The sequence below is a fragment of the Tetrao urogallus genome (genome assembly GCF_951394365.1).
Source record: "Tetrao urogallus genome assembly, chromosome: 1".
Classification (NCBI taxonomy): Eukaryota; Metazoa; Chordata; class Aves; order Galliformes; family Phasianidae; genus Tetrao; species Tetrao urogallus.
The window spans coordinates 134,894,039-134,907,166 of record NC_136813.1 but is presented as its reverse complement, the minus strand read 5'-3'; the positions used below and the strand labels follow the sequence as shown (position 1 = coordinate 134,907,166).

General features: G+C 42.5%; 1 protein-coding gene across 1 annotated transcript in view; it reads left to right on the top strand.

The window, feature by feature from the left end:
* Positions 1–3,563: 3,563 nt before the first annotated feature.
* The window catches only part of CAPRIN2 (caprin family member 2), a gene marked incomplete at its 3' end in the record, with an annotated part of 30,517 nt that continues 20,952 nt past the window's right edge, over positions 3,564–13,128 (top strand). The window contains exons 1-5 of the mRNA XM_079538542.1: positions 3,564–3,818; positions 5,681–5,743; positions 8,727–8,813; positions 11,097–11,335; positions 12,588–12,670. Coding sequence (XP_079394668.1) covers positions 3,570–3,818; positions 5,681–5,743; positions 8,727–8,813; positions 11,097–11,335; positions 12,588–12,670 — 721 coding nt within the window. The 5' untranslated portion in view covers positions 3,564–3,569. The remainder of the gene's footprint in view (positions 3,819–5,680; positions 5,744–8,726; positions 8,814–11,096; positions 11,336–12,587; positions 12,671–13,128) is intronic.

Below are 13,128 nucleotides of genomic sequence, written 5' to 3'. Positions count from 1 at the left end.
CGTGAAACACACAAATCTCAGAGCTGGGAGTGCTGAGAGCCCAGGACTGTGCAGCTATGATCTATGTGTGGCCAGACTGTGATATTCTGTGATCATCTACTTAAATATGGTCTCATGATGGATCTGCAAAATGCAGTTATACTAATTAATGTAAGCTGCTCTTAATCCCAGCGTTTCCTAACTTTGATGTGCTTGACCTTAGAACATTAATAACATTCTTTAAAGTACTCTGGAGACTACACACATATACTATACATGTACAAATAGCATCAGTCTGAAGTACTTGTTCTGCATTTGTTTCAAAATGTAGTTCATTTGATTTTAAACACCGATTTGGCTTCTGTGAGTCCTCCTTTCATTTTTTCCTCTTTTATAGAATTCCTTAAAATTGCACTATACAGCAGTTTGCCAGCTGTAATTAGGATGTATAGAATATTCCCAGGTTTCTTCACATTAATTATAACTTACTGTTAATATATGTGTTAATTGGTCGGTCATTTTATAATTGCTTTGAATGGATGCAGCCCATTGGTGCTAGCTCTGAACAAACCCACACAAAGAACAGAAATCTATATTTCAGTGCATGTCGCTGCTCCTAGAAGGACATATGAGCCTTACTTTGTTAGGTATTGCCATGGGTCCCGCTCAAGTCAATGGCAAGCAGTCAAGCAGGGGTGCAAATTTCTGTAAGAACAATATTCTGTATCATCTACTGCTGGCATTGCACCAGAAAAAGGCTGAATTTCAAAATGTTTCAGTGATCTGAATAGTGAACTTATGGATAATTTGAGATCTTTTTACAACCTGCGTTTTATTCACTGACATTTCTTCATAGTCTTCATGCAAACTGGTCTGCTACCATAGCTGACATCACTCTGTGAGTGAAGACTCTAAGAAAAATGGTTTTTCAGACTTGTGATTAAAGCAGAAGTGACAACATGATGGATGCTACATCTTGTCTTGGGCTGCCAAATACAATTCTGTGTTATTCCGTGAACACCATCACCTGAACCATTTATCATTTGCCTGTTGTTTTTTTTTCTTCTTTGAAACGTAGTCTTGCTATGATCCTTCTCCTGTGGTTCTCTCATCTACTCCGTGTACTATGCAAACACTTTTTGTGTCCTGTAAAACCTCTCTTTGCAACCCTTCCTTACTGATGCATTTTTCTCTTTCAAAATGTCTTTGTTTTTCCCGGGCTGTCGCAAAAGAGGAGTGGCCAGCAGGATGAGGGAGGGGACTGTCCCCCTCTGCTCTGCCCTCATGAGGCCCCACCTGCAGTACTGCATCCAGGCCAGGGACCCCAGCACAAGAAAGTTGTGGAGCTGTTGCAGTAAGTCCAGAGGAGGGCCATGAAGATGCTCAGAGTCTGGAGCACCTTTCCCATGAAGAAATGCTGAGGGAGCTGCGTGTGTTCAGGCTGGAGAAGGCTCCAGGGAAACCTCACTGTGGCCTTTGAGTACTTGAAAGGAGCTTACAAGCAGGAAGGGGATTGACTTTTTACGTGGGCTGATAGTGATAGTACAATGAGAGGGATGGCTCTGAACTAAAAGAAGGGGAATTTAGATTAGATGTTAGTCAGAAATTCTTTACTCAGAGGGCAGTGAGGTGGTGGCACAGCTGCCCATAGAAGCTGTGGTGCCCCATCCCTGGAGGCACTCAGGGCCAGGCTGGATGGGGCCCTGGGCAGCTGAACTGCTGGGTGGCAGCCCTGCCCATGGCAGGGGGTTGGGGCTGGGTGGGCTTTAAGGTCCCCTCCAACGTGAACCATTCCATGATTCTGCAGTTTTGTGATCCTGTTGTCGTACCTTTTCCTGTGAGTTCTGTTACTGCTCTTGTGGTAATGGCCACAAAGAGAAAAACAGGAAACACAATTCCAGCTTAATCCTCTGGTCTTTGGAAGGTGTGTTTTCTCCTTTGATGCCTTGTGCAGCACCGATGACATTGCTAGAGGTTATCAGAAGTTTGCCTGTGATGACTTCATTATCTGTATTCATGGGACTTACGTGCATTGCTGGCTATTAAGTGTTTTAGTTTGCATTTGTAGAGGACGTGCACATCTTTTCATAGAACCATCATAAACTGGAAGGGTTGGAAGAGACCCATAAGGACCATCGAGTCTACCTCCCGGCTCCATACAGCACCACCCAAAATCCAAACCCTATGACAATGACAAAACCTGAACTCTACCAAGCCTGATGCCACAACCACGTTTTGTTACGTGAAATCAAGCTTGTAAACGGCTCTTTACCGGCCCGGGAGACCCCTTTTGCTTTCACTAGGTGTGGGCCAACACTTTGTTGCTTCCCACGGCCACCAGAACGCACCGGTCAAATGTGTGACCGGACACGGGCTCCGGGCTCGGCCCGCACCCCGCACCCTGACCTTGACGCGGGGATGCCGCGCCCGCCCCGCCCCTCGCACACCCAGCCGGGCGACCGGCCCGCCCCGCCCCGACTAACGGTGGCCCCCCTCTCCGCATCACGTGACGCTGGGCGGTGAGGCGCCGCCTCCCATTGGCAGCGGGCGGTGACCTCAGTGACGAGACACGTCCCGCAGCGCGGCCTCGCCCACCTCCGTGCCCGGCGGCTCGCGGCGCTATATAAGGCGGGGGGCGGGCGGCAGGGCGGGCCTGAGCGTGTGCGGGCACCGAGGTGAGCGGGGGGGGGTGGGAGCAAGGGGCCGGCCGCGCCGCGCCGCGGCACCGGGTGCGGGCGGTGGCGGTCGTCGTGAACTTGCGGTGCTCGGACGGGAAGGAACCCGCCGCCGTTACCCTCCTCATCCTTCTCCCTGTACCCGGGTGGGGGCGAGGGGGTGCTGCTCGCCCTCAGGGGCCGGAGCGCCTCGTTCTACTGCCGGTCTGCGGGGCGGGCGCCGCAGGGCGGCGGCGGTGCGGCGTCACGGCCGGGGTGCGGAGCGCGGAGCATCCCCCGCAAAGCGGCCGCGCTCAAGGTGAAAGCCGGCCCCTCCCTCCCCGCCTCGCCTCGGACCGCTGCCGCCACGCGGGTGGCTGCGGGCTGCGGGCGGGGCCGCTTCTCCGCGAGGGGCAGCGCCGGTGTAGGCGAGCGTGCGGCTGCACCGCCGTGTTACGCAGCTTTTTGCATTTTCACTCTTTTCTGTGGGGAGCTTTTAAGGCTGCGGCGCCGCTCGGATTGCGGCGAAGGTCAGGGAGGGGTAAAACCGTTTTAATGGGATGGGAGAGCCGGGCACGGCACGCAGGTGCGCGCTTGCGGCTATTCCCTTGCGGGCACTGCGTGCGGCAAGGCAGCCCGCTGTTCATCGGGCGTTCGGGCTTCTGGAAGCAGCCTTCCGCTGCCGGATCTGTGTGTCTGTGTGCGTGTGTGAAGCGTTTCTGCTGGCTGGGCGGCCACGCGAAGTTTGCCTTCGCACTGAAATCTCTGATGCAGACACTCGAGGAGGGAGGGAGGGAGGAGAGGGCAAGGCAGGGAACGCGTCCTTACCGGGGCTCTGTGCTGTGGCTCCGTGTTTCTCTGTCAAAGCGTGATAAGGTGTAACTTGAGAAAAGAGAGCTAAACAAGCGCAGTTCCCTTGCAGCTCCATCCTTTTCAATGGTGCAGCTTTCCCAAGCCCCTTTCCGTTGCCCATCGTCACCTTCAGGCCGGTCGGAGGAGGGGGAGGAGAAGAGTATGAAGGCAGCCAAGCAGCAGGTGACCCCGGCTGGGGACAGCCAGCCCTCCGCCAGCCCGCTGCAGGCCGCACTGAACTCGGCAGCCTCTCCTTCCCAGGCATACGAGACCTACATCGACAATGGGCTCATCTGCCTCAAACACAAGATCAGGAATATCGAGAAGAAGAAGGTAACGTGTCTTCCTGCTGGGGTGGCACTCTGCTAAATGGCTGATGGGAGGACTCATCAGTATAAGGGCGTGTGTGTAATAATACAGGGCTTCTTAAAATATCACTGTTCTGCGCCTTTCATGAGTTTTGTTTCGCTATTGCATAGTGGGGGGGGAAAAATGTTCTTTATTCTCATTGTAATGGGCTGCTTGCATTTGATGTGATGTGAGCACTGTTTTGTAGAAGCAGGGATGTAGTAACTCAGAACCTGCTCTGTGGTAATTAATTCAGAGTTCAGTGACTGCTGGTCAGCATTGGGGTGCTTCTCTGCCAGGCTGAGTTCAGAACAGACTTCGAGCTGTTCTGATGTAGTTGAATGCCTTAAAAAAAAAAAAAAAAGTCTTTGTATTTCTATTGATTATATGCATCTCATACTGGGACGTAGGGATATAAGTAAGAACATGAGCAGTCTTTGCTGTGGCTAAAGCAATGTCAAATGTTATTAACGATGGACTGCTATATACATGGATCGACTGCTATATTTTATATATAGACAAATGTTGTTCAGCAGGAGGCTCCTACACAAAGATGCCAAAGCCTGCTTTTTTTTTTTTTTTTTTTTGTGTTGGAGCTGTGCCTTTTTTCCAGGGAATACAGTTAATAAGTATTGATGCTATACTTTTAAACATTGCAGCTCAAGCAATGTAGCCACTCAAGCTTTTGTGTTCTAGGACTTCCCCACTGATTGCTTGGTAACTGAAAGTTATATCGATGTGTGATTATAAATCAAGAGAATGTTTTCTACAGAACTAAAGAAGCTGCTGCTGTTGCTTTTGATACTGGGTCAGAATTAAAAACAAAGTAATTGTGTGAATTCTGAGACTCTATAAATGCGTTTTTAAAAAAAAAAAACAAAAAACAAAAAAAACAAAAAACAAAAAAAACCTGATGCATCATGTTTTAGGGTGAGAAGAGGTGTTTAGATAAGACTTAAGGCTATATGGCTATGGAAATTGATTCTCCTCCAGGTGTTCAGGAATTACTGCTGTCTCTTATATCATGCATTATGCTGCATTTCTGAGTAATCTCAGATAAGCATGTTGTCTTTGTGATTAAGCAAGTGCATTTATTCTAACTCGGCCAAGGAAGCCTACCAGTATTTTTGTTTGTTTCAGGTTAGCACATTACAATATGGCCTCACTAGCAAATGAAAGTGACTTGCTAGAATGAATAGGAAGTATTCCTGGTTCTAGATACTGTGTTAATAAAATCTGTTTGGGCAGATAAATGAAATAATGTTCAACTTCATGGTAGTGTATGCTTCATTTTTCCTGTGATTAAGGGCAATACCTAGTAGCTTATTTTTGCATAGTTCATTTCAGCTGTTAGAGACTATTAAGTGCATTAGAAAAAAACTTTTTTACTTGAATGCAGTAGTCCATTTTCTTAAGAAATAGTGCAATAAAATCCTGATTACCTTAGATTCTGATACACATACAGTAGAAAAATTAAGTAGGACTATTCCAGGATAGAATAACTAAATGTGACATTGGCTTGGAAAAATGAAAAGGCACAATACTTTGAAATGAAGATGGTGAATGTGTTTGGAGCCTCTTAAAGATTTAAGGTCAATGTATTATTTCTTAAATGAAACAAAGGCAGTAAGGAAAAAAGATAAAAGGTATGAATGGGGATAAAAGGGAATGAGGAAGCCCTGGAGAATGTTTGCAAAATCAAAGGAACAGCTAAGTCTGTGTTCTCCTGAAAGTTAAAGGAGGTAGTAAAGTTACTGTTTTGCTGCAGTATGCAGATCTAAAGGGAATACTTCACTCAATCTTAACATTAGAAATAAGTATAAAACTGACTTTAAATTTTCCTGTAGCTCAAACTAGAAGACTACAAAGATCGACTGAAGAAGGGAGAGGCCCTCAATCAAGACCAGTTGGTAAGCTTGCACTGTGGGGGAATGGATGGATTTGATTGAAAGATGCAGTATGTAACTTTGAAGAAATGCTTGTGGACTTTTGGGTTGCTTTTTGGTTTTGTTTTTTTTTTTTTTTTTGCCAAGCAGAATGGGCAAGCTGGTAATTAAGCTGAATGGGTAAGCTTTAGCCTTCATGTGTACAGAAGGTCTGACGATTGCTCTGCAGTCTTTCAACTTCAGTGTTACTCTGTATCTCATGATGAGGTATCCACATCTAACATGTTTGTTTTGTGGTGTTGCCATGTTAGAACACAGACCAACTCTTCTAGGCTAGCTAATCCTCAGTACTTCATTAATAGATGTTAGCTGGAATTGCATGTTAGCTCCAAGACTACTAGAGTTTTGAATACCAGGATGCAAGACTGCTAATCAGCAAGTGTGGTGTGCTCCCTGAAGTTAGCTTCAACTCTCTTGGTGTTAAAACTGGTTCTGGCTTTTTTTGTCTTGGACTTCATGTTTTCTGGAATGGGAAACTGTGTGTGTATATACATATATATGTATGTAGTTATCTATAATATGAAAGCTGTTGCTGGGTGGTGAGGTGCCACACAATTCAAAGGGCTTATTGCTCTGATTACTGAGCATGTTTTAAAGTGTGCTTCAGAGATGTGTTAAGAGCATTCCTGTAACAAAGGGCACTGGCTATTCAGTGTTTGTGCTGACTCTCATAATGGACCAGCTGGAGAAAGAATCCATTGGCCATTAGCTTCATCACAATGCAGCAATATGGGAACGCAAATGTATCTGTACTTGTAATCCTTTGTAAAGGATGACTAATCATGAAGGAGACAAGAGGGGAAAAGCTGTCTGCTTAAAAGTAGACGAGACCTGTTGGAGCGAATGATCATTTAATACTTTTCTATGGAATCTGATGTCTTTTGCCCGCTTAAGCACTGGAGCAAATGAATTAAATCTCACGTGAAGTGAGATGACCTTTTAGTTCTACACTCCACTTGGAAATGGATGGGGAAAGAGCCCCACTTTGTTAAGATCCCAAGTGCTAAACTATCAGTTGTCTTCTGTTGCTAATAGATTATTGAGCAGTATTTTCCTTTAAGCTGTTAATCTGGAACATGCTGCAGAGCTACTCTTTAATGTGACTGTTGTTTTTTGCTTGGTCTGTGCTTTGAATATGAAAAAACAGAACATCAGGAGAAAGTGGAAATTACGAAGTATGGTCTAAAAAGAGGATTTTGTAGATGTTTTGTTTGCAGAATGCACCCAGCTGCATTGACTTTAGAAAATATGTAGGTGATGAACTTTATTACTGGCTTTCACTATTCCAGCTGAGCTTAAGTATTTAGCAACTGTTAGGTGTTCACTGTAGTTAGTATACTTATCAGAGTTCAATTTTTGGAGTGTCTCAGGCTTTTAAAACAGAATAAGATTCCGTTTTGCTAGTGAACTGACTTGGTAATTAAACTTGAGATGGCTGCTCTAGGAGTGCTCAATATGTAACTGCTCTGATCAAGTCCTTATTTCAGGTGCTCCATTAAGGTACAGAAATACTGCATTTTTACACTTCAGATGTGAATTACTAATGTATATACAACTACCAGGATCTGGTGCTTGAAGCTAAAACAGAGGTTAATTGAGTTTCTGAAATAAAGCTTAACTGCACATAATATAGAAGAGCTCTAAAGCAACTTGCCATCTCTGTATTTTTCATTGTTTTTCACACAAGTACACATGTAGTGATGAGCTTGTTCTGCAAGCAGTTTGAATGAAACTAATTGCTGGTGGTGCGTGAGCAATGGCATGAGCAATTAGTGTGCTTGCCTTACTTTAGGGAAAAAAAAAGTTTCAAAAATAAGGAGCTCCCAGCAAGTTTACTGTCTCCTTTGGCAATACTGTTCTGGCCTGCTGTGGCTCAGCTGATTATTCCTTACTGTCAGACCAGGAGCTAACTCTCACTCAAACATTAATGTTTCTGTTAATGGATGTTAATAACAGCTGTGTGACAAAAGGAAGCTATTGCTTTTCCCCAGGCTGTCAATCAGACAAATGGAATAACATAACCTGAAACTTGCTTCTCAGTTTAAGAGCACAGTTAATTTGCAAATCCCAAATATTATTGCGACAGTAGGTGAAGCTTTACCACTGCAGGGATAAAGCACGTGTCAACATTACTACACTGAAAGAGCTTTATGTTGTGTTACAAATGGCCTGTCAGTCTAACTTTGATATCTCACATTCAGTTTGGTTTATTCATAGTAAAGCACATATGTGCTGTAGTTAAATTTAACTTCTTACTTCCCAAGTTTTCCTTATGTTAAGTGGGTATGTGCAGTGTATCTGAACTACAGCATTTTGCTATCTTCAGACTTCAAGGAGACTTACAAATGAGTTTACTTCTCAGTGGATAAGGGAAGGAATTCATAGGGTGTATAAAAATGTAATTAAGAATCTACATTCTTTTTGAAGTTGATGGAGTAAGATGTGTTAAAGCCATTAATGAAGTCAGGAACGCTGCTTTACTTGTAGAAATAAAATTTGCAAGACTTCAGGAGAGTATGACTGGCCCTCCATACCATTAACTTCTGAAAGCTTTTATGAATTACCTGTCAAGGTATTTCAACTAAGCATCAGGCTAAAGCCTCAGTACTAAACTTCTGTATTTCTTTCAAGTTTCATGTTAGTATCTGATGATAAACAGCTGTTTTTATCTGATTGTTGAGACTTGCAGAAACAAAGAAAAATGGAAAATAAGAGATATTTAAGCTTTCCTGCTTCAGCATTAGCATACCAAGCATTGCATGAGGTATTGCATGGAAAATGCATCTCAGATGGTTATTGATAGTGATAGACAGTGTAAGTTGTTACAAGTTAGTGTCAAAGAAGAACTTACTAGATCACTAGCTCTGCAGTGAGATTAAATAAAATAGGTTTGAGATGCAATCAGTAGTCTTAAGTATTAAATGTATTTTTATCTATTTCTTTATAGGAGGCAGTAGAGAAATATGATGAAGTAGTACACAATCTAGAATTTGCCAAGGAGCTTCAGAAGACATTTTCAGGTCTTAGCCAAGATGTAAGTATAATATGTTGCTCATGACACTGTCAGGAGTTGACTGATCTTTGCACTGTTCCTCCAATTGCTATATTTACATGCCACTGTACAGATTGCTAAGCAGTTTGTCTCGGAACTCAGGTGAACAATCTGCTTATACTGTCTGAAACACAGACTAGATCAGAGTAAATACTGACAACTGTATGATGCTGTCTTCAATGTGGTGTTCTCTGTACTGTTTTAAGAACTTGTGCTTAAGCAAACTGAATCATTTGAACTTGTCTGTATTTGAGATGACTCTAGGTTTAAAATGGAACCATCTTGCCTATGCCTTGTGCCTAGGGTAGACTCATTCCCTGTGTAGGTGTGGACTGGTGGATGATCAGCTCCACTGAAGAGTCCATGGAGGTCCTCCTTGTGGGCAGCAGCCAAAGTAAATTGCATATCCTGTAGCAGTGAAGACCAGACTCCTAGCCAGCATTTAAAGGGAACTGATTATTTTCACTTAGTGTTCATTAAACCAGCTGTGTCTATCCCTGGCTACTCGGTGCACAGATGTTATAGATGATTTGAGTCCACTGGTGGGCCCCTGTAAGGCCAGGTGCTAGAGCAGATCAGTGAAAGCCTGGAAGAACTGGGCTTACTGAACCCCAAGAAGTGAAGAATTAGCAGGAGTTATGTAGTATGTATGTATGTATGTATTAGTCCTCAGATACCATAAAAGATAGAGCTAGTCTTTGTTGTGAGGTATGTAGAAGAATGAATAAGAAATTGAGGTAGCAGATTCCAACTAGATAGGAGGGAAGGTGTCACCGACAACTGAGCACTAGAACAGACTGCCTAGAGAAGCCATTGAATCTCTCCCCAGGTATTTGAGGCGTGACTACAGTGAAAACTAAGTGGTTGGTTCTTGATTCAGCATCATTCTTCATTGTTCTGGGGGCTGGGCTAGGTGACCTCTTAAGGTTCCTTCTAAATGAAATGCTTTTTTCCAGTTTATTTCCAGTATGGAAAGCACTGGTATTAAGTAACTTTGGCTTCAGTTAGTACAGCTCTTGGTGAGATTCTGCTGGAGATGAAGGACTTTGCTACTTATTCTGCTGTAGTTTTCTCTAATTATGGCAACTTACAGTTCTAGTGTTTTATTTAGGACTTCAGGATTTGATGTGGCATATTTTCATGTAAGCAAGTGCTTTCTTTGACTGCTGGAGAAATTAGTTTCTTGGCTCTCAGGAAAATGCAGTTCTTGTGAAAAGATCTGATCTGATGTAGTGCTGGGGAGGCAAAACATGATTAGTCACTCTGGCAGAATTTCTTTGCCTCTTGTATAATACTGACAAGCTAGACTAGTAAAACGGTCTGTTTGTGACTGAGACCCAAGCAATTTTGCTTAGACTTCTTTTCTTGTATGTGTAGTAACTGCAGGTAAGGCTATGAGAGGCTTACTGCATTGTGTGGTTTAAGCCTTTCCAGTGGTATTGCTGCTTTTGGGTTCACTTGATTATCGTGTTGAACACAAACCACTATGCTGAGTATCAAAACATGGCTTATCTCGTAGCTTTCCTCTACATAGCTTCCTGTAAAACAGCAGAAATGAAGGTTTTTGAGCCAATGTGCCTTGCTTCTAGGTATTTCTAGTAATCAAAATCTTATCACTAGCTTCTGCTAGTTCAGGTTTATTCTTGAGCTTATGCTATATTTAAAATACAAGCTAATATTTTTTTTCTTGACTCTACTTCTAATAGATATTGGAATGCTGGGAGCATGGAGGTTGTACATATTCTGTGACTGCTGTTTCTTATTTGAGTGCCTCAGCCTTCTGCTAACAGAATAACTGTGGGACTCTACTATGTTATTTGAACTGGAATGTTCAAAGTAGTAGGCAGTTTTCTCCCTAGGAAGAGTTTGAGACAGCTTCTGCATCTTTAACTTCACATGATAAATGTCAGATGGGCTTGAGTTTGTGCATCGGTATTTATTCTGTCAATTTCCTTTATTCACTCTGGAAAGCAATTAAAGTAATTAGCAGTGATATACTATGCAAATATAGCAGAGGAAAATTAAGAGTGAATCTGCCAATACCCAGTTTCATTTAAAGCTATAGGTGTAGAGAATGAATAGTGAAGTGGGGAAATCTGCCAGAGGAAGAACTTGCAAGGTCTTGTATCTGAAAAAAGAACTAGGTGTTTATTTAACCAAGGTTATAGTTTTTTTTTTTAGTGTAGAGTGATCAATACTAGAACTGTTCTGTTCTAGAATCTTGTTGTTTGGCTGTTTAACTGTTGATTTAATATATTGAAATAGTTGCTGAAAGCACAGAAGAAGGCCCAGCGAAGAGAGAGTCTATTGAAGCTTGAAGCAGAGAAGAAAAAACTGCGTACAATTCTTCAAGTCCAGTATGTGCTGCAGAATTTTACTCAAGAGCATGTTCAGAAAGATTTCAAAGGTGGTGTGAATGGTGCAATATACTTGCCTTCTAAAGAACTAGACTACCTCATAAGATTTGCAAAACTGACGTGTCCAGAAAGAAATGAGAGCTTGAGGTAAGTTTGGTGCTTTTGTGTAATGAATATACTTGGTTTGCTACAGTAAGTGTCCTGTTTGACACTGCCATGTCTCGAAATGTTATGGTTTGGGGCACAAATTAAAACTCCATACAGTACACTTTCTCTAGTCCAGATCTTGGAACATGGCAGAACTACTTCACTTTGAGCCTTAAAGGAAAGCTACTGTACCTACTTTTCCAGTTGTTCAGACTACATACAAACCCTCCTCTGTTATATCTTTTTGTACTTCCCTGGGGAGGCACTGCAATATCACCATAAGTAGGAATTGGTGGCATGCTGCTTCATTCAGGCCTTGTTGTACATCTAATAAAAATGCAGTAAAGATGAGATGTGTTCCATTCATGTGATAATCAAGATGAGCTTCTTTGGGGTAAAGGAATGTAACATAGTCCTTTAAGATATGACAAACTTTAGCTCTGTCACTCACTGTAAGGTTGTATGATAGTACCTGTCGTGGTTGTATTATGACTGCTAGGAATGCTTAGCTTCACTCTGCCTTAAGACTGCAGTAGACTGTGCATAAACATGGAAAACCTGTTAGATGGTAATCGGAAACACTTTGTGGAAAAGTAATTATTTTCATTGTGAAAAGCGACTTCCTGAAATTCTTAATCATTTATCACACATATGCTAAGCTAGGCTAATCTCTGCTCTTAAAAGTTATCTTCTAAAGTTACTTACTAAAAATACAATAGTGTTTCATTTTGGTGGGGAAAAAAGTTCTATCTCGTTGTTTATTCCACAAAATCATTACTCCTTCCTTTGACAGTAAGTTTCACATTGATGCCCTTTAACATCATTTGGTGGCTGAGGAGAGGAGGAGGAGAACTATGGGCCTATGACCAAATGCTTCACCTACCAGTATGACTAGAACTGGTGACGGCTACCTTTTGTGCATGTGTCCAATAAATGAGGCAGTAGGCTGATTAAGAGAGAATGGGTTCCCCAGCTGCTGGCTCAGAATGAAGTCCAGCCATGTTGCCTTGTGGGATAATACTAGGCTTTCCAATTTGTATAATTTACAAGTAAATTAATTTGCTAGACTGAATCTTGCACAAATTATTAAAATCTATCTTTTCTAGTGCATAGTAGTATTGAGGATTTACTGTTTCCGGCCTTACTCCGGAAGGCTAAATGTCAGTATTTCCCAATGAAGGATATTGGGGGTAGTGCAAGACTTGATTTTTGGGTACGTTTCTACCTGGTAAAATGATCTTTTCTTTTCTAGTGTTGAAGATCAGATGGAACAATCATCTCTTTACTTTTGGGACCTTCTAGAAGGCAGCGAGAAACCCGTGGTTGGAACAACATGTAAGTGCTTCATCTGGAGGAAATAAATGAGGTCTAAAGCTTGTGTGCTATTTTTAATATCTAAAACAAACAGAAATGCTTGATTTACATGTCTTCATGTATATTCAAGTGCTATGTGCAACTCTGTTCTCCAAGGAAGAGCTATTTAGTTACTAAGTACAGATTAGTAACAATGGGGTAATCTTTCCCTGGATAAAGAAAACATTGTCTTATACTGATGTCCTGTATCTTCTGTGTGAGCCTAGATTGTTCTGAGGAATATTGGTGGTAGCAGATCAATAGTAACTACATGAATTTACTGAATGGTAGTGGGGGTGTCTTGTTGAGTAGCTGTGCAAATGGATTAAGTGTGGAACTCTGTTACTGACCAGAATGCTTAGTTGAATATACTGATGTCTTGGCTGAATGCTAGTCAAGATATGACATTGAGGAACAACAGTTGTTAATGAAATTGGGTG